The 21625-nt window shown below is 46.9% G+C and overlaps 3 protein-coding genes across 4 annotated transcripts; 2 read left to right on the top strand and 1 right to left on the bottom strand.

The window, feature by feature from the left end:
- The first annotated feature begins 9168 nt into the window (after nucleotides 1-9168).
- On the top strand, nucleotides 9169-11150 carry LOC127316342 (desmethyl-deoxy-podophyllotoxin synthase). Of its 2 annotated transcripts, XM_051346738.2 has the most exons (3): nucleotides 9169-10117; nucleotides 10218-10265; nucleotides 10340-11150. In XM_051346738.2, the coding sequence occupies exons 1-3, from the start codon at nucleotides 9236-9238 to the stop codon at nucleotides 10967-10969; spliced, it is 1560 nt and encodes a 519-aa protein (XP_051202698.1). In that variant the 5' UTR covers nucleotides 9169-9235; the 3' UTR covers nucleotides 10970-11150. The 2 variants fall into 2 exon arrangements, with proteins under 2 accessions (XP_051202698.1, XP_051202699.1); XM_051346739.2 differs by lacking the exon at nucleotides 10218-10265 and having other exon boundaries at nucleotides 9174-10117.
- Nucleotides 11151-14619: 3469 nt separating this feature from the next.
- On the top strand, nucleotides 14620-17275 carry LOC127316343 (uncharacterized). The gene is made up of 2 exons (XM_051346740.2): nucleotides 14620-16118; nucleotides 16881-17275. Exon 1 carries the CDS (start codon nucleotides 14738-14740, stop codon nucleotides 16109-16111), a length of 1374 nt encoding a protein of 457 aa, XP_051202700.1. The 5' UTR covers nucleotides 14620-14737; the 3' UTR covers nucleotides 16112-16118; nucleotides 16881-17275.
- Nucleotides 17276-19458: 2183 nt separating this feature from the next.
- LOC127316344 (F-box/FBD/LRR-repeat protein At5g53840) lies at nucleotides 19459-21388 on the bottom strand. Its single transcript, XM_051346741.2, has 3 exons — nucleotides 20352-21388; nucleotides 20121-20258; nucleotides 19459-20027 (listed from the first exon to the last, which is right to left on the bottom strand). The coding sequence occupies exons 1-3, from the start codon at nucleotides 21306-21308 to the stop codon at nucleotides 19623-19625; spliced, it is 1500 nt and encodes a 499-aa protein (XP_051202701.1). The 5' UTR covers nucleotides 21309-21388; the 3' UTR covers nucleotides 19459-19622.
- Nucleotides 21389-21625: the final 237 nt, after the last annotated feature.

Raw genomic sequence — 21625 nt, 5'->3', positions numbered from 1 at the left:
AGTCTGTTTTTGGTTTCAGAAATCCTAGTAACGAAATATTCTCGGAATTGGACGAAATCAACGCCCAGGGTCCTATTTTGCCACGAAGCTTCCAGAAGACCGAAGAGGAGACGAAGTGGGGCCACGAGGTGGCCACACCCTAGGGCGGCGCGGCCCCCCCCTTGGCCGCGCGGCCCTGTGGTGTGGGCCCCTCGTGCCGCCTCCTGACCTGCCCTTCCGCCTACTTAAAGCCTCCGTCGCGAAACCCCGGTGCACCGAGAGCCACAATACGGAAAACCTTCCGAGACGCCGCCGCCGCCAATCCCATCTCGGGGATTCAGGAGATCGCCTCCGGCACCTGCCGGAGAGGGGAATCATCTCCCCGGAGGACTCTACGCCGGCATGGTCTCCTCCGGAGTGATGAGTTAGTAGTCTACCCCTGGACTATGGGTCCATAGCAGTAGATATATGGTTGTCTTCTCCCAATTGTGCTTCTTTGTCGGATCTTGTGAGCTGCCTAACATGATCAAGATCATCTATCTGTAATTCTATATGTTGCGTTTGTTGGGATCCGATGAATAGAGAATACTTGTTATGTTGATTATCAAAGTTATGTCTATGTGTTGTTTATGATCTTGCATGCTCTCCGTTATTAGTAGATGCTCTGGCCAAGTTGATGCTAGTAACTCCAAGAGGGAGTATTTATGCTCGATAGTGGGTTCATGTCTCCGTGAATCTGGAGGAGTGACAAGAACCTCTAAGGTTATGGATGTGCTGTTGCCACTAGGGATAAAACATTGGTGCTATGTTCAAGGATGTAGTCACTGATTACATTACGCGCAATACTTAATGCAATTGTCTGTTGTTAGCAACTTAATACTGGAGGGGGTTCGGATGATAACCTGAAGGTGGACTTTTTAGGCATAGATGCATGCTGGATAGCGGTCTATGTGCTTTGTCGTAATGCCCAATTAAATCTCACAATACTCATCATAATATGTATGTGCATGGTCATGCCCTCTCTATTTGTCAATTGCCCAACTGTAATTTGTTCACCCAACATGCTGTTTATCTTATGGGAGAGACACCTCTAGTGAACTGTGGACCCCGGTCCAATTCTCTATACTGAAATACAATCTCTTGCAATCTTGTTCTCTGTTTTCGCAAACAATCATCTTCCACACAATACGGTTAATCCTTTGTTATAGCAAGCCGGTGAGATTGACAACCTCACTTTGTTTCGTTGGGGCAAAGTACTTTGGTTGTGTTGTGCAGGTTCCACGTTGGCGCGGAATCTACGGTGTTGCGCCGCACTACATCCCGCCGCCATCAACCTTCAACGTGCTTCTTGGCTCCTACTGGTTCGATAAACCTTGGTTTCATACTGAGGGAAAACTTGCCGCTGTACGCATCACACCTTCCTCTTGGGGTTCCCAACGGACGCGTGTTGTACGCGTATCATGGGGGTCAAATCCGTGGCAACCAAAGAGCTGCTGATACCATATGATAAGGGCTAAGCCCAAGGATGTGCCCGATCTTCACGGATTTGGGTGGAACTCGTGGGGGAGGTGGATGAACGCAATGAACACGAAGAACGCGGAGGGGAATCGTGGGGATACAACACACACACGCACACAAATCGGTTTTCCCTCGTTGGCCCGAACCACCAACTCGATAGAGGTTGCAGGAAAAGACCTTCCGGTAGAAGTCCCGCAAAGAGATCGACAAATCGAAGCTCGAGAGATCTAGAAGGGTGAAAAGACCGGAAGGTTGATAGAAGTGCAAGCAAAGGACCAAATAGGTAGAAGTGCAAGCAAAAGATCAAACAAACGGTAGAAGTCACCAAAGAGGTCTTCACGAGTCGATAAGGAGCCCGGGTGGGTACAAGATCAAAGATCTAGGTAGGCTTCCCACAAGGGTGAGCTAAGCTCAGGTTTAATTTCACATCAAGTCTAATCTCAGATCTGAGCCAACAAGGCTATTTATAGGTGGGGGCGAAGGGATAAGTTACACGCTGAAAAGTGTTGTTGTGCTGAAGTTCGATGGGGCGGAAGTTCCGGTCGTCTTGGGCGGAAGTTCCGGTCAGGGGCAGAAGTTCCGGTCTTGTGGGCCGGAAGTTCCGGTCGGGGCGGAAGTTCCGGCCAACTTCCGGCCTTGTTCCGGAATTTTCCCATTTCCTTGCCGTAACATCCAGTGTTGTTTTTGCGCATTTCCAGAAGTAGGGCGGAACTTGGGCGGAAGTTCCGGTGGGCGGAAGTTCCGGTCCCTCGGGGCGGATGTTCCGGCTTGATCCATTTCTCTGGGCGCGGGAAGGCATCTGGAAGGCATCTGGCCGGAAGTTCTGGTCCTGGGGGGCGGAAGTTCCGGCCGGGGCGCTGTAGCTCCATCTTCATCATTTCCAGCTCCCTCTCCATTGGCTTGGTCTCCATGGCTCGCGTCTTGGTCGATGTACCTGATTGAACATAGGGTATTTGCATGAAGTAGCACGCCATCCAAAGGGGTATCAAATGCGTACGCGGAAAGGAGCGAATTCACCTCTTGGTGTAGTGCTTGGGCTCGAGCTCGTGTCATTGGGCCACGAGGAGGGCTTGTCGGTCTTGATGTAGTGTTGACCATGGGTGGGGCTACATCAATTGGGCCGCCAACCAAAGCCATGTATCAAGGTGGAAGTTTCAGTTTGGACATTAATCCTCAATCTCTTATGAGAATATTATCTATTGTTGAATGCTTAAGCATTAAAGAGGGGTCCATTATCTGTTTTCTATGTTGTCTCGGTATGGATGTCCTCAAGTTGAGATCTATCAAAAATGAGAAATCAAATGCGATCTATCTCCTTGGACCTTTGTAAAGGTGGCATAGAGGTACCCCTTTGTGACACTTGGTTGAAACATATGTAATGCAATGATAATCCATGGAAATCCAAGCTAATTAGGACAAGGTGCGATCACTATTGGTATTCGATGCATGAGGCTTGCAACTTATAGGATGTTTTATGCATAACACATATGAATTATTACTACCGTTGACAAAATTGTTTATATGTTTTCAAAATAAAAAGCTCTAGCACAAAGAGTAATCCCTGCTTCCCTCTGCGAAGGGACTTTCTTTTACTTTATGTTGAGTCAGTTTACCTACTTCTTTCTATCTTAGAAGCAAACACTTGAGTCAACTGTGTGCATTGATTCCTACATACTTGCTTATTTGCATTCATCATATTACTTTGTGTTGACAATTATCCATGAGATATACATGTTGAAGTTGAAAGCAACTGCTGAAACTTATATCTTCCTTTGTATTGCTTCAAAACGTTCTATTAAGAATTTATTGCTTTATGAGTTAACTCCTATGCAAGACTTATTGATACTTATCTTGAAAGTACTATTCATGAAAAGTCTTTGCTATATGATTAAGTTGTTTAGTCATTATCTTTACCATTGCTTCGAATCACTTCATTCATCTCATATGCTTTACAATAGTATTGATCAAGATTATGATAGCAGCATGTCACTTCAGTAATTATCCTTGTTATCGTTTACCTACTCGAGGGCGAGTAGGAACTAAGCTTGGGGATGCTTGATACGTCTCAAACGTATCTATAATTTCTTATGTGCCATGCTAGTTTTATGACAATACTCACATGTTTTATATACACTTTATATCATTATTATGCATTTTCCGGCAATAACCTATTAACAAGATGCCGAAGCGCCAGTTCCTGTTTTCTACTGTTTTTTGTTTCAGAAATCTTACACAGGAAATATTCTCGGAATTGGACGAAACAAAATCCCACGGTCTTATTTTGCACGGAGCCTTCCAGAAGTCCGAAGAGAAGATGAAGAAGAGCCGAGGTGGCCCCACACCACCTGGCGGCGCGGCCAAGGAGGGGGGCGCGCCGCCCTAGGGTGTGGGCCCCTCGTGCCTCTCCCGACTCTGCCCCTTCACCTATTTATTCCCTCTGTCACGAAAACCCTATTACGGAGAGCCACGATACGAGAAAATTTCCAGAGACGCCGCCGCTGCCAATCCCATCTCAGGGGATTCAGGAGATCGCCTCCGGCACCCTGCCGGAGAGGGGAATCATCACCCGGAGGACTCTACATCACCATGATCGCCTCCGGACTGATGTGTGAGTAGTTCATCCTTGGACTATGGGTCCATAGCAGTAGCTAGATGGTTGTCTTCTCCTCTTGTGCTATCATGTTAGATCTTGTGAGCTGCCTATCATGATCAAGATCATCTATTTTTAATGCTACATGTTGTGTTTGTTGGGATCCGATGAATATGGAATACTATGTCAAGTTGATTATCGATCTATCATATATGTGTTATTTATGATCTTGCATGCTCTCCGTTGCTAGTAGAGGCTCTGGCCAAGTTGATACTTGTGACTCCAAGAGGGAGTATTTATGCTCGATAGTGGGTTCATGCCTCCATTGAATCTGGGACAGTGACAGAAAGTTCTAAGGTTGTGGATGTGTTGTTGCCACTAGGGATAAAACAACAATGCTTTGTCTAAGGATATTTGTATTGTTTACATTACGCACCGTACTTAATGCAATTGTCTATTGTTTGCAACTTAATACTGGAAGCGGTGCGGATGCTAACCCGAAGGTGGACTTTTTAGGCATAGATGCATGCTGGATAGCGGTCTATGTTCTTTGTCGTAATGCCCTAAGTAAATCTCATATTAGTCATCATGATATGTATGTGCATTGTTATGCCCTCTCTATTTGTCAATTGCCCAACTGTAATTTGTTCACCCAACATGCTATTTCTTATTGGAGAGACACCACTAGTGAACTGTGGACCCCGGTCCATTCTTTTACATCTCAATACAATCTACTGCAATCATTGTTCTCTGCTGTTCTTTGCAAACAAACATCATTCTCCACACCATACATTTAATCCTTTGTTTACAGCAAGCCGGTGAGATTGACAACATCACTGTTAAGTTGGGGCAAAGTATTTTGATTGTGTTGTGCAGGTTCCACGTTGGCGCCGGAATCCTTGGTGTTGCGTCGCACTACACTCCTCCACCAACAACCTTCACGTGGCCTTCATCTCCTACTGGTTCGATAACCTTGGTTTCTTTCTGAGGGAAAACTTACTGCTGTGCGCATCACACCTTCCTCTTGGGGTTCCCAACGGACGTGTGCTTCACGCGCCATCAGTCAAACAGTAGTTTTTTTCAAGAGGCTCTTTCAAAGTGGGTAATGGTATGTCCATCCGCTTCTGGGAAGACACCTGGTTGGGAACTACTTCCTTGGCTCAGCAATATCCTTCCTTGTATAATATTGTCCATCATAAAAATGTCAGCGTTGCGCAGGTGCTTGCTCATACACCTTTGAATATTACATTCAGAAGGGTGTTAAATGGTAGTAAATGGACTTCTTGGTTACAGTTATGTCAGAAATTCATGATGGTTACTTTGACTGATGAGGAGGATCGGTTTATTTGGAAGTTGACTTCTAACGGTTTGTTTACGGTCAAGTCTATGTATGAAGATCTTATGTGTGACCACACCCCTTTTTTGCGCAAGTATCTCTGGAAGGTTAAAATTCCACTTAAGATCAAGATTTTCATGTGGTTCATGAGTAATAAAGTTTTGTTAACTAAAGATAATCTACCTAAACGTCATTGGAATGGGTGTACAAAATGTGTTTTCTGTGGGAAACAGGAGACCATTCAACATCTTTTTATTGAATGTCCTTTAGCTAAATTATTATGGCGTACAGTTTGTTTCACGTTTAATCTTCCACCTCCTACCACTATTATTAATATGTTTGGTAATTGGTTAAATGGAGTAGATAGAAAATCTAAGGCGTTTATCCGGATTGGGGTTTCTGCTTTATGTTGGTCTATTTGGAGCTTCCGAAATGATATCATTTTTAATAAAAAAGTCTCTTTTCATTTCTTGCAGGTTATTCACATGGTATCCCATTGGGTCCAACTTTGGGCTCTACTTTCCCCGGAGGAACAGCGGGATGCTATGGTTACTGGATGCACACGGTTCCTGATGGTCGCTCATGATATCTTGTGCCAGACTGGTTGGCGGCATACTGGAAGGCTATGTTGAGTTGTAGTCGCAGTATGTCTTGTTTTCGGTGGTTGATTCTTGTATCAATCCTCGGTCATGCGTGAGTTGTAAATAATACCTTTTCGAACCTTTTTATTAATAAATGGCCATGTGCATCATCATGATACAGAAGCCGGGGTACAACCCCATTTCGAAAAAAATGTGCATGGTGGATATTTTTGGATGAGGATAGCGAATTAGCTAGAAAGGGTGAACATGGTAGCGGAGGGGGATAGAGCAAAAAAGATATGTCTGCGTTCATAGCATTTTATTGGTGAGAAAATAGATATATGTTGAGCTCTGTTCACTTGACAAAATAGAATAAACGACAGCTACATGCCCACATATACGTCTAACCACTAGAAATTATCTTAAACTAAAAATTTGTTTGGAAATTATGATATGCCTTTGCTCTGTAAAGTAATTGTTTTGTCTAGGCTTCCTTACATGTTCAGTATAAGGAGACACAAGACTATCAATAGAATATAGGTGCAATGTATAAAATGTTTTTCCCTGTGTCATTTTGTTTGGCGCAATGGTTGTGAGAGTTGATATCTATTGATTTAGGCCTAGATATATTTATCTTTTGCTTGCAACAAATGAACAGATTACATTTGTAAATCTCTTAAGAAAAGTTTGATTCTACTGTGGAGGCAAAATACTTGTTCACCGTATCAAATGTGAACAAAATCTTGTCAGTGACGCTGGAGGGAGGGGGCGCAAAGGGTGGACAAAGAGGGAGCCGGAAGAGCATATATAAATATTTCTCTAGGTGGTATTGAAAATCACATTCCATACGCGTGTGTGAAACAGAGATCCAATGTAAAAAACAATGTTCATGTTTTTATTGCTCGACGTTGGTGCTTCACTTATGATTTTGGATAATTGAGTAGTTGTTTGAGTTTGAATTATCGGTATATACTCCCCCACAAAGGATGTTTTAACTTGTGTGTAAATTTGGATGTGTCTATAGACTAAACTGTGTCTAGATTCATTCGACTTTAGACAAACTTGAAAAGGAGGGACTATTACTATTCAAATTTACTGATATCACAAAGCAGATACCATTGTTGTGGTTGAAGGAGAAACAGATATTATCTACTACCTCCATCCCAAAGTTTAAGGCTTATATTTTTTTGAAAAGTCAAACAGAATAAAGTTTGACCAAAATTTTAGAACAATCTATCAACAAATACAATATTTTTTAAATACCATACAAAAATATATTTCCTTATCTATTTAATGATATTAATTTTGTATTTTGCATGTTAATATTTTTTCATAAAAGCTAAGTCAAACTTGATACAGTTTGACTTTTCAAAATAATTCAAGCCTTAAACTTTGGGATGAAGGTACTATACAGCACATGTAGCTTTGTTATGTGTAAACAATACTTCTTATGCGCCAAAATATATTGTGTATTAGTTAGTATATTAGAAGACATATTTTTTGTTTCAAGTTGTCCCTTCTACAATTTTCATGAAGGTGTTTTTTTTAAACATTTCTTAGCCTCGTGAGTTCAACTTGGTATGATCTCCACGCGGTTTGATTCCACACATTTGATTGATTAGGTATAGTATTATTCCTAGATATTTCATATGTTTTCTATTGGTGTATTTACTTTTGTGACAAGTAGAGAAACATGTACAGAGTGTCATAGTACAGGCTACGGAAGATCCTCATTGTGGCGAGGAAGGCTAGTAAATGCTATAATTTTATATTTAACATACCAAGTAGCTGATGCGAAATATAGAGGGACTAATGTTGTCTTTAGAACATGTCTATACTACATATATTATGACCGGTGGAAAACAATAGGTATGACTAGTTTGTACGAGTATAAAAAATTCACGGCTAGGATGTTGAGGAGTGAGAAAATGTAGCAATGTAGCCAAATGATCACTGGGTGGGAAGGAATGGAAGTTTAGTAAGCACAAAAATGGTAGATCTTTTGGTGAGTGTTGTTTCTATATTGCATTATGTTATCTCAAAGAAGCTCGAAGACACAGGCTACGGAAATGGCAACAATGATTTCTGAAGTTAGAGAAAACATTAGCGTACAATGTTGATTGATATTTTTGAAGTAGGGTAGAAGGTAGAGTTGCAACAATGTTGAAGTGGGGCGACGATGAAACACAATGACAGAGGGAGGGGGATAAGGACCCGTAGCAACACACGAACATTCAGCTAGTCTAGCATAATAGTTGACTTGTTATTTCAAAGCTAATATCAAAATAACAATTAAGTTGCTATTTCAAAGCTAATATACTGTATATAGTATAATAATCGAGGTGTTGTTTGAAAGCTACTACCAACATAACAATCGACTTTGAATTTCACAAGAGTTGTTTCTGCGACTTTGATGTAGAAATGTGCAGCCCTGCAATTGTATTTGTTCAACTGGAACTTGCGCACCAATTCTAAATTGTTCCTAGCTTTCATATAATCGATAAAGAGAATATATTGATATCAAAAGATATGAATTACATTCAGCCTCTGCAACAACGCAACACCCTAATGGCAGTACAGATGCACACAACTAAAAAAGAGAAAAGAAAACTAAAAAACAAAAGTCCCGCTACAATATTCCAGGCCTAGCAACAATAATACATCCACCACCAAGATAACACCTCAAATACAGACTCTCCAAAAACGACGCCTCCAAGAAGAAAACAGTGTTCCTAGCTATCATGATCAATGACTTTGAAACAATTGATATTTTCTCTATCGACTAGCAAATAAAAGGTCTGATACAAACATAATAATGTCGGTTTTGCTAATTTTTAGTTGATTGATAACTAGGTTAGTTCTCCGAAGACTTCTAAACAATATGATTGCATCGTGATTCGTGCTAACATAATTTGTAATTGAGATTTTTGTAATGGTAAAAGAGGTTGCAACTGAGAGAAAAATCAGAGCGTTGGATTACCTCATGATTTATGCTAGTCCCAACTCTTGGGACACGTGGTGCGGCGCTAGTATTAATCACCGTAGAACATCGAGCAAGGCCAATAAGTCAGACCCAATAATGCTGAACGTAGGGACAACTTCTTACGGAAAATGATGTTACGCACAGACGTGTGGATCTCAGGTTCGTGCACTGAGATAGACCAGACCACGCATTCAGTTCAAGTCTACATAATTGGATTGGTGAATACTATCGTTGACAAGACACAAATAATGGAGGACACCTCTGAGTACTGCTACCTCGGCTGGGCTCTCGTGTCGCTGGCGCTGCTGCTTGCAACGTTCAGGTGGTGGCGCTTGACGGCCAACAATGGGTTGCGGCTGCCGCCAGGTCCATGGCAGCTGCCGTTCATTGGCAGCCTGCACCACCTGGCCGGGCAGCTTCCTCACCGTGCCCTGCGCGAGCTGGCGCAGCGCCACGGGCCGGTGATGCTCCTCCGTCTGGGCGAGGTGCCCACGCTGGTGCTGTCGTCCCCGGAGGCAGCCCGCGAGGTGATGAAGATCCAGGACCTGGCGTTCGCGACGCGGCCGCTGACGCCCACCATGAGCGTACTGACCTGCGGCGGGCGAGACATCATCTTCGCGCCGTACGGTGAGTACTGGCGCCAACTTCGGAAGATCGTCGTCACGGAGCTCCTCGTGGCGCGCCGCGTCGCCTCCTTCCGCGCCATCCGCGAGGAGGAGGTGGCGGCCATGCTGCGTGAGGTCGGGTCCGCCGCCGCGGCCGGCTGCCAGGTGGATATGCGCGCCCGGCTGTCCACGGTGGTCTCCGACACCACGTTCCGCGCCGTCATGGGCGACCGGTGCAAGCAGCGTGAGCTGTTCCTGCGAGAGCTCGACAACCTCGTTGGGCTCGCGACGGGGTTTAACCCCGTGGACCTGTGGCCGTCGTCATGGCTCGTGAGACGCTTCAGCGGCACCCTGCGCCGCGCCGAGGAGAACCACGCCCTGGTGTACGGTATCATCAGGGGCGTTATCCAGGACCATCTCGACAGGAATAAGCAGGGCGAAGAAGACGAGGACATGCTTGACGTGCTCCTCAAAATACACAAGGATGGTGAGATCGACATGGTCGCAGTCGAAGCCGTCATCTTTGTATGTACTTCCTCCATCCATAAAATCCTCCATCAATTAAATATTTGTTTAAATTTAGTTGTATGTATGTACTATGTACTAACCACTAACCGGTGTTTAGATACATTTCAATTTAGACGAATTTACGATATCTTTTTATGGGATAGAGGTAGTAGCACAAATGATCTCTCTTTTTCATACTCCTACACTACAAAAAAATTATTTGACAAGCACTACCGACAGGATCTCTTCGCCGCCGGCAGCGAGACATCGGCAACAACGTTGGAATGGGCCATGGCGTCGCTGGTCAAGAACCCAAGGGTGATGAAGAAGGTGACGGCCGAGGTGCGCCGAGCCTTCAAGGCCAGCGGCATGGTGGTCGAGGATAGGCTCGGAGAGGTGCCGTACCTGCACCTTGTCATACGGGAGACCCTACGTATGCACGGCCCGGCGCCGCTGCTGCTCCCACGCGAGTGCCGGGAGCCGTGCAAGGTGATGGGCTTCGACGTGCCGAAGGGCACGCAGGTGATCGTCAACGCCTGGGCGCTGGGCCATGACGGGCGGTGCTGGCCCGACGGAACCGAGGAGTTCCGGCCGGAGCGATTCCAGGCCGGCGCCGACGCGGCGGCGGTGGATTTCAGGGGCACCGATTTCGAGCTCCTGCCGTTCGGCGCCGGCCGGAGGATGTGCCCTGGGATGGCGTTCGGCCTTGCCAGCGTGGAGCTCCCGCTGGCCAGCCTGCTGCTCCACTTCGACTGGGAAGCGCCGGACCTGGCTGGGTTCGACATGACTGAGGCGTTTGGCGTCACCGCACGGCGGAAGGCTGACCTCCTCCTACGCCCTTCCCTCCGCGTGCATGTGCCAAGCCCCTGACCAGCTGGAGTCCAAGTCCACTATATTTTAGCACATATATATTGTTGCATGCATTCTCACTGTAATTGTGAACACGTCATTCCCTTGGTTTCGTCGAAGCCACTAGCTAGCCCACAATAATACGGAGCTGTAATAAATTTGATTTTCTTAAAAAAAGAAACTTAGTACTTTCTCCGTCCCAGTTCATAGGACTTGTGCGTATCTCTAGGTCGTAAGTTTGACCATAATACTACAAGTGATATATTATAAAATATATATCATTAGAAACCTTAGATGTTTTACCTTCTAATGATATAATTTTTATGGCGTAAAAATTATTATGTTGGCTAAATTGACAATCTAGAAATACGTGCAAACCACGGAGGTAGTAGTAATAAAATTAGTTGTGTTGTTATAAAAACTGGGGTGTCTCCATTAATAAAATAAATAAATGAAATACGGAGCACATTGGCAACAGGCTCAGCGAATTCAGGTATGTAGACAAATATGAGGCGTTCAGGCCATTGGTGAAATGTTGCACTCGGAAGCTGAGCGAATTGTTGTGCTTAAAACCTCATGACCTCGACTCAAAGCCAAAGACAATGAGGACAATGGGTTTCTCTCTTTTCTTTACTACTATAAAGGTTAAAATCGGTGACTGCCGATGTCACGCTTCGATCAATTTAGAACCAAGATTTCATCCTCCTTCCTTATCACGTCGATGCCCACCGTTGACCGACGCAGCCGAGCCTTCCACATCAATATCCCACTAATCATATCCCACAATAATATCTGATGTAGTTAGTTTGTTATTCATCAATTGATTTGTTTGGTTCATCGAGCAGCACGCTCGAAAGCCAACGAAAACAAACAATAATTGATTATTTTTTTAAGAGAGAGGCGCCGGATGCGCCAAATTTCATTCAACTCAAACAAAGTTACAACATGCAGTACAATACCCTGAATGAGTCATATAGGGTGTGTTTGGTAGCCCGGGCCAACTCAGATTATATATCTCTTATCATACATGCTCACCCTAGCTAAGTTGAGGTGAGACTCATCACATGTTTGGCAACCCTGTATGTGTTGAGCTATGCTCACATGAGATGGTGTTTGGTACAATTTGTGATGAGGTGAGCATGGCTCACAGCAGTTTTACAAAATGGTCCAACTTTTTAGCACAAAGGCCCTGCAACAAAGAGATAGAAAAGCAATTGGGCCCTCAAAATCGCATCTCACGCCATACGTGCTGGAGTTCATGGAGGAGTCAACCGGCGGCCAGCGGAGAAGCGGCGGCGGTCGGGGGCCATGGAAGGGGCTGCGGCGGTCATGGAAGGGGAGGCGGAGGGCAGCGGCCAGGGGAGGGGCGCCGGCGGGCAGCGACCAGGGCAGGGGAGGCGCGACGACGGGCGGCGACCAGAGCAGGGAGGGGTGACGGCGGCGGCCATGGGGGCTTCTGCACGGCTGAGGGTGGTTGGCCGGGTCGAGGATCTCCGATTCCCGGCCGCCTGGTCGCCGGCGAGCGGGAAGGGCGGTCGGGTCGCTGGCCGACGCAGGTAGTAGTAGTAATAAAAATCGATGCCCACCGTTGACCGACGCAGCCGAGCCTTCCACATCAATATCCCACTAATCATATCACACAATAATATCTGATGTAGTTAGTTTGTTATTCATCAATTGATTTGTTTGGTTCATCGAGCGGCACGCTCTAAAGCCAACCAAAACAAACAATGATTGATTTTTTTTTTAAGAGGGAGGCGCCGGATGCGCCAAATTTCATTCAACTCAAACAAAGTTATAACATGCAGTACAATACCCTGAATGAGTCATATATAGTTTCTGGCTAGTCCATTGACGATAGCCTCTCTTACGCAGTCCTCCGCAGCCGGATCCCCTGGTGGTCACACCCCTCGCCTTTGCCCCTCCTCCCCTCGTTCCCGTTCGACACAAAGCTATCAGATTAGGGCATCTCCAGCGGCGCGACGTATTTTAATGTCCGCGAGCGTCCGTTTGCGTCGCGATGCGGACGCAAAAATGACCGTTTTTATCCGCGCGTCCGTTTGCGTCTGGGGTCTGCTCCAGCGGGGCGACGCATTTAATTTTTTTTTTCCTTTTTTCCCTCTTCTCCATTTAAACATAGTTTCAAATATAACATTTTGAAACATGATTTTACACAAACTAACACATAGTTTGGAACATGGTTTACACAAACTAACACATAGTTTGAACCATGGTTGACACAAATATAATTTTTTTTTAAAAAGAAGCCAGTTGTGTTGATTTTCGTATGTTCGCTGCCAAGAAAGAACATTCAAGGGCACCCAGTCACCCAAAATGGAAAATCCAGCGGGAGGAGATGGTACCCTTGTTGGTTCTACCGATGAAGCGAACATCCAGAAACCTCGACTACTGGCTTCGTCTGGCCCGTAGCCAGATTCGTTGCAAAGAAAGAACACTCAACGTTCTAACTATTGGTGTCGGAGCCGGAGTCGTCGGTGTGGTAGTGCCTGCGGCAGGCTGTATCGTTGAACACTTTGACGATCATCTCGCCGTCCCCCTCGTAGAGGAAGGTGAGCTGGCAGCCGGGCTCGAGGTCGAGGTCACGGGCGAACTTGTCCCACCCCGTGTGCAGGTACATCTTGCCCTGCCCGTCGAACAGGACCTCCACGGTCCAGCGGCAGAAGTTGCAGCTGGCCTCCCGTAGCTGCAAGTGCGCCGGCTCGACGCCGTCGACGAACTCGGCGAACTTGTCCGGTAGCCGCTTGATGGCGAGTGGGTCGTCGTCGATGCGGAGGAGGAACTCGAAGCAGCGCTCCTCCTGCGAGGACGAGGAGGGCGCAGGCGACGGCGAGCGTGGGGCCGTAGCTGCTCCACCACGGCGGCCCCTGCCCCGGCCACGGGGGCGCCTAGGGCCGCGGCCGCGGCCTCGACCGCCTCACCGGCCACCAGGACCGGCAATGGACTTCCTCGCGGGCTTGGTTGCGTCGCAGGAACACCTAGGCGGCGCTACGGTCGAGCTTTGTGGCGGCTAGCTAGGGTTTCTTTGGAGGAGTGGATGAGGAAGAAGAACGCGCGCCCCCTTTATATAGGCCGGCGGCATGCGGGTGGCCGCGGGACGCGTGGCGTCGCCATTAACCTGGTTGGCGGAGGTGGGCGGCCGCTCGGCAGCCGAGGCATCGTCGCCATTAAAGTGGCGCAGTGTGCCGAAGCGATGCAGCGACGTAACTTTGCAGTCGCTGGCGCGTTTGAGAAAACGCATCGACGCAGGGTCGCTGCCAGGCGGGCCAGCCGAAACATCCGCCAGACACGAGCGGACGTTTCCGGACGTCCAGGGAGATGCATCGCTGGTGCATATTTGAGCCAGGTTTGCGTCTCCGCGGACGACCCGGTCACTTTGCGTCCGCTAGAATAGGCCCCAGACACATTTCCGGTCACGGCGGACGAAAACGGTCGCTGAGCGTCCGTTTACGCCGCGCCGGTGGAGATGCCCTTAGATACACATGCCGGATCCATCTGAGTTGGTCGGAAAGGAAAACATGGAGAAGAAGGTGAACGAGGCCGCGGAAAAAAATAAGTTTTACTAGCAAACCATAAAGTGATAGTTTTTGGACTATTAAGCACAAAAACGATACTACAGTAGTTATTTTTTACAGACACAAATGCGATAGTTTTGGCACTGGGACATCGCTCCAAGGAGAAAAGAAATTGTCGAACTGGTCACTCACAGAACAAAACCTATCCCCAACCTAGTCGGAACAGAGCAGATCCCATTCCTCCACCCCAGCGGCCATGGCCTCGCCGGCGCTGGCAACCATCCCCGACGAGCTCCTGGAGGAGATCTTTCTCCGCCTTCCGACCCCGGCCGATGTCGCCTGCACCTCCGCCGCTTGCACCTCCTTCCGCCGCGTCATCAAAGGCCACGCCTTTCGCCGCCGCCTCCGCTCGCTGCACCTGCCTCCCCTTCTTGGCTTCCTGGACGCGGCCGGCTTCCACCCCGCCGAGGCGCCGCACCCCTCCGCCCCGCTCGCGGGCGCCCTCGCCCCCTGCGCCGCCGACTACTCCTTCGTCCCGCCCGTCGTTTCTTCTTCTTCCTACGAATCCTTCGAGCTCGACACGGACGCAGTCCCCCGCTGGCGCCCCCGCGATGGCCGCGTCCTCCTGGATTGGATCTCGCGCCACCCTCGCGTCGTCCACATGTGGAGCTACCCCGAGGACGGCTCCCCGGAAGACGAAGGCGGCTCCGATATAAGCATCCTCATGAACTGCACCGAGGTGGTCGATTACCACGCCGGCGCCCGCCCCACGTGGACCAAACGGGAGCGCTGCAACGCCGCCGACTTCCACCTCGCCGTCTGCGACCCCTTGTTCCGCCGATACGTGTTGCTCCCCACCATACCCGAGGATCTCGCGGCCCATCCGCAAGAGCGGCTCTTCGAGTTCGAGCCCATGCTCGCTCCCACCACCGCCTCCGGCGGCGAGGATGAGTCCTTCAAGGTGATATGCATAGCGAGATACGAAACCAAGCTCGCCATCTTCGTCTTCACTTCCACAACTAGGCAATGGCGCTTGGGCATATGTCGCAACCTGAGTCCTCTTGGCAACTTGTCCTGCTTCGACTGTGTGCGTGGCTGCTTCTACTGGACAGAACGTCGTGGCTGGAGCGACGATCTGCTTGTTCTCGACACGCACACTATGACGTTTTCCGGTGTTGATCTCCTGACTGGCTACCATGTGCAGCTCAGAGATCTGCCTGACGAAGACATTGCCCCTCGGCGTCCGAGCGCTGTTGTTGTGGGCAGAGAAGGAGTCCTTGAGATGTTTTCTCTTGTTTGTCAACATGGGTCCTTTTCTCTCCACCATACATCTCTGAAAGATAATTCACATGAATGGAAGCTGGAGAAGATCATACCGCTGCCTGACCTGTATCGGGACTATTCAATCTGCTCAGTTGGTGGAGCCGAGGGATTCTTGTTTTTTCGAGGCGCTCCCGAAGGCATTATTAATAATGTGGGCATTAATAATGAGAATGTGGATTGTTACTCACTGAATGTCAAGACTTATGAAATTACCAAGGTCTGTAGCAAGATGGAGATCTTCTTCAATCGCAAACGTGCCCTCCCCTACTTCAGCTTCCCACCATTGTTATTGGAACCAACCATTTGATCAAGAGGTAAGACAGCTAGCTCACATTAATATAATAAGATAAGGTGCTTACTTTTTTTTTTTGTTGAGAAATGGATTAAATCTCTCTCCTCAGGTGCTAGCTAAGCTTAATTAATTTGTTTCATGTTACCACTGGGTGTCTGCTTTGTTGGTCCTAATTGCATTGTTATGTACTTATGTAGAAAGCAATTATTGGCATATTGATACTGACAACCTTGCCAATCTAGCTACGGAGGGTAGTCAGTTTATGTTCTCCTATTCAACATTTGTATGTGATTAGGAAGGTTAATAACTAAAAAGGATTGCATACTAGTTCTTATTTGTATGTTACTTATCTTAACAGAAAAACGGCACTCAGGCTTGCAACTTCATGTAGTACTACATCTTTAGTCATTCCTAGTATTGTATTTGCTCTTCATTCACTCAACTGAACAAATGATGTTCAAATCAAGAATGTTGCATAACCAATAAGTTAATATTTGAAGGCCTTGGGTTTTCATTTCATGAGGTACTTTATTTATCATGGTGTGTTTTCAAGCACATAGAGTTCACATGTTATAGTCTGCTAATTTTTTGTGTGCATTGCTTCCAAACTGCAATAAGATGGCTCTGTGATTCTTCGGAAGCGCAAATAAGCAGCTTGTGCGCCTTTATTCTTAAGCTATTGCAGTTTGGGACATGCCTCCAGACTAACAAACTGGGGTAGCAAACATTTCTATTGCATCCACAGCAGTTGCTTTGAAATTCACAATAAAACATATGTATGCAGATCTTACCTCGCTTCCTTCTGCTATCCTGTTTGGCCATAACATCTGCAGTTGGATGGAGGATGTTCAAGACGGTGGTGCTGCAAATCTGCTAGCTAGATATAGTACTCAGACCTTGGTATTAGTACTAGAAATGCTGTCAGCAAGTTGATATATGTCCGCATTAAGCATATGTATGTAAGCACGATATGCTGTCAGCAAGTTGAATCTGCCCAAGACTTGTATTGATGTTTCCGTTGGAAGAATAGGTAGGCCAATTGTGCTGACTTTGGTTAAGTTCTCATGTGTCCCCCCTTTTTTATCCATGCCTTCAATCTAGATGGTATATCAGTACCTGAGCACCTGCTTTTCTCTGAATGTATCAGTTCATTTCTGCTATTAAGATGCTTCTGACTGAGTTCATGTGTAAATGCCACACATATTCTGGGTGAGCTGCCATGGTTTAGTTTCTTGTGCACCGGCCATGGATGTTTTTGTTGACACGCCACCTAAGTGCCAATAGATGGTTCCATAAAAACTGACACATACAACCAGGCAACCAGCCAGCCAGGCTCTTCATGGTGCAGAGATGCGCATCATACAAACCTGATGCATGCAAAGATAGACTTCTCATCACATTTCAGAGCATTAGGTTGCATATCAAATGTACGCAGATTTAAGTTGGAACTTGAGAGGATCAGGTTTTCTACTGCACAGAAATTCCGCACCCCTTCTCTTCCATGTTCAGAGGCTGCAAACAAGAACCATAGAAGGCACTTGATCCACCAGAACACACACAAATCAGCCTGCTTTGAGTGTCCTGCTGGCCAAATGAAGTGTATTTGCTTTCTTCTGTGATTAGTACAATTTGTATTGTGAGCCTGTGAGAACATCTAAACGGGCTACTGCGGGGGGCGCCTCTTGCATCTCTAGATAGCATCAGGCATTCAGGCTCCCCTGACGCGGCTATCATCTTCCCGGCACATGAATGTTCAATGACTATGATGGTTCCCAAATAGTCTACCTTGACGTTGAATATGCATTCAGAGCATGGCATTCAGGAGAGTCAAAGTAACCATGTCATATCCTCTACAATGGCCTTGGTAGACACACTCAAAGTTTTGGTATGGAAACCATATGAAAGGTAAAAATATGAAAAACATGTCACCATAAAAATTTCAGTTTTCTATTGAAACTGCGTCAGAAGAAACAAAGCAGTACACATATTTCCTTTCAACTATACTAATCCACGGAGGAGAAATTCAGGTCAGGCAATACCATTTGAGATAGCTACGTGAACTTTCAGCTGAGACCGAAAGTGGTAATCATATAAACCTCCAAGATAAATATACTTTACGCTGCTCCACGATATGGTCGATCCTAGGCAGAACCATTGTGCCAGGAGCTAGTGGCCTTGAGCTACACAGGACAGGTTCTTTTCGAACTTATACTCAAGGGTCTGTTGTGCACATATAAGAGAGCAAATGACAAGTCTTGAGCTCATTGTCCATTGCATTGGTGAAGACTAAAGATGTATTCCAATTATCAAGTACTGATGCCCTATAAGTTGGCTGGGATATCGCACTTAACTCTAGAAATTTTCCAGATAAGGGAGGATTTCAATAATTTGCAAGTGGCTAGTACACCACCAGGCCATAGCTTATTTTGCAAGAGCCATTACAGAAATCTAATATGTTCAGCTAACATCAACTATGTCCCACCATCTTATACCAATTAAAAAAACACTTCCATCGGTCAAATGTTGATTGCCAAACACTACAGGATAACTAGCCAGTTACATCTAGACATTAACACAAAGTTGATTGCCAAATGCTGCTAGCCCTTTCCTCACAAAATTGACTTAAACAGATCAGGATCAAAGTTTAATGCAACAAGGTCACAATTGCCGAAAAACATCAACACGGAGTAGAGATAGCAATTTTGTATGTGCATATTCACAAGAAAGCAAAGAAAGAACTTTGGTTATGCATGTAACCCATTCACAAGAAAGCAAAGAAGAACTTCGGTTAACACAAACATCTTGGGTATCACTACCGCTTAAACTCGAAACATGTGTTCTTTCCACACATGATCATTTCATGGATCATTGTTTTTCTGGCGAAATCTGAGTAGCACAATAAGAACTGAAGGCACATGTCTGATAATCAAGAAGAAACATGGATAAAGTATGCAGTGTTACTTAACCAAAATTTCTCAACACCCTATAACACAGGGAATTGCACAGGTAGTTGTAGGTATTTCTGGAGACAATTAACGTCATGTAGTCATGAACGGATGCATTTTCTGTGTACCAAATATAAGCAAATACTTGGGAACACTTCGTAATGGTCGATAGCCTACTTGGCAACGGAGGGGATTGCAGAGAACTACAAAAATACTCTAGACAAAAAACTCAAGCTAGTAACTTAGCACAGAAAGTAAAATCTAAGTAATATCTGATATATGAACATTTCATTTTAAAACTAGAAAGTCAAATCATAACATAGTAAACCACAAACCTAACGATGGTATAGCTTGTTTAGATGCCATAGGTTCCATGATAACACAAACTTGAAAAAGGCATAGCAAACTCGCAAGTGATAAGCGAGAACAACTCATGTAACAGATCAAATCCAATTTCAACACCTACACATACGGATCAGTTTCTTGTTCAAATTGTGGCACATCCACATTTTACATCAACATAAGCCAACAGAAGCAATGCCACAATACAGTCATTAAACACAGGAAATAAAGATGGAGGCCTACACAAACCGACAGGAAGACCCCCTGGAACCCCTCTTAAGAAATGGATCAGTTAAATCCAAGTCAGAGGCATGGTTGAACTCGTCAACCCCCCGCAGACATTGTCTAGTTGTAAATTGATAACATGCTCCTCTTGAAACCCTCTTCTCACACTGAAGCGCCGCACGTTGGTATGCAAAGAACTCCTTATTGTAATATTTGTCTTCAACTTCAAATATAATTGATTCTAGCTCCGTAGCATTCAGTACAAAGAATCTGGCAAACTCAATTTGTGAGGAAAAGCCTTGATAAAGGTCACACACTATTTTCTTGAGCTTTAAAGGGATGTCAAGTCTTGGTTCCATCATATCTCGCAAGATGCTCATAGTAGTACATCTGTACATAATTTCCTTCTCCCAGCAAAACTAAAAAGAACATATAGACGAAAGTAGACTTGAGAACAGTAAGTAAAACAGAAGGACATGCGAACAAAATGAATCATCATTGTAAATCGTCACCTTAATGTACAGTTTCTCCAAACATGGAAAGCATCTAAGCATCGCAATAGCCTTCTTGACACTAAGTTGATTCCCCATATTGACAGCTAAAGTCTTGACAGTGCAAATCCTGGCAGCCATGCTATCAACATGGAATCCCTTCACCAAGCATAAAAAGACAACAACATTAGGCCATTTGCAAACGCAGATGATATGTAATTTATGTAAAAACACACAGAAATGCACAGCCACCTGAATAACGGTGGAGCCAAACACCAATCTGGTTTTGTTTTTGTTAGAATCGGAAACACGACCCAGGATCTCTAGTTTAGGCGCGGAGACCACGGTTACATGTATGCAGTTGAGGTTGAGCAGCTTTTCCAGAGAAGGGACGTTCTCGATTACGAGTTCCTCGAGCTCGTGATCACTACTTGCCCTGAACCATCCAAAACGCACGCCGATGCTTTTGAGGCTTTGGGAGCTGATCCGGGCACAGGGGATGCCATAGACGTCGTGAAGCAGCAGGCACTCGAGAGTGGGGCACTGGGAGATCATGTTGTGCAGGGAGCAATCGGAGGAGATGCTGGCCTTTTCAAGCGTGAGCAGCTTAAGATTTGGGAAGTGAGGTGGTTGGGAGGGGAGGGCGCAGCTTCCGAAGGTGGCGACTCGGAGGGTGCGCGCGAAGCGGAAGGCAGCGGCGCGCAGCGGCGGGGGCGGCGGCTGGTTGTAGGAGGGGTAAGACGATGTGTAATCATGGCGTAGCTCAAGGTGCTGCAGATTGTCGAGGGCGGGGGACGAGAGCCAGGAGTCCATCAGGGCCTCGTCTGAGCGGGGATAGGGCCGGCGGGTCTCGTCGAGGCACAAGCGGCGGCCAGGGCCCGGGTGGGCGGACAGGATGCTCGACACGGCGCTCTCGAAAATATCGGAGCTCCCAGCCGGCCTCCTGAGGGCGTTGCAGTCGAGATTGAGCGGCGCTGATGAGCTTCGCCAGAGGCGGCGCCACCGGGTGGCGAGGATCTGGGTGCGGGCGCCTTCCTTGGTGGGGAGCAGCGAGATGATGTCGCCGAGGACGGCGTCGGGGAGGTGGCTGATGCGGTCCTCGTCTTCGGGCGGCGGCGCTTGGCCCGCCACTGCCGTCCCCCCCGGCGCCTCGAATGCCGCTGGTTTCATCTTCTTCGGAATGGGACTGCCCAGCTCGGCCGTCTCCATGGCCGCCGCCGCCGCCTGGGAGTGGATTATTTTTGCGGGAGGGTCGCCATGTGTGTGGAGTGGGCCGCTGGATCGAGCTGCGGCAAACTACAGTTTCAGAGTACATCTGGGCATGGGCAGCCCGGCCCGGACGGCCCGGCCCGGCCCGGCCTGAGATTTTCGGGCCGGGTCGGGCTTACACTACGGGCCGGGCTCGGGCCTGAAATCTGAGCCCGAACGTCGGGCCGGGCTGGGTTTGGGCCTTCATTTTCGCGCATTTTAGCCTGGTCGGGCCGGGCTTTTAGCCTGGTCGGGCCAGGCTTCTCGGGCCGGGCCGG

This window comes from Lolium perenne, chromosome 7 (assembly GCF_019359855.2).
Source record: "Lolium perenne isolate Kyuss_39 chromosome 7, Kyuss_2.0, whole genome shotgun sequence".
NCBI lineage: Eukaryota > Viridiplantae > Streptophyta > Magnoliopsida > Poales > Poaceae > Lolium > Lolium perenne.
Note: the sequence above shows the minus strand (reverse complement) of the source record. Positions and strands in the feature narration are given on the sequence as shown.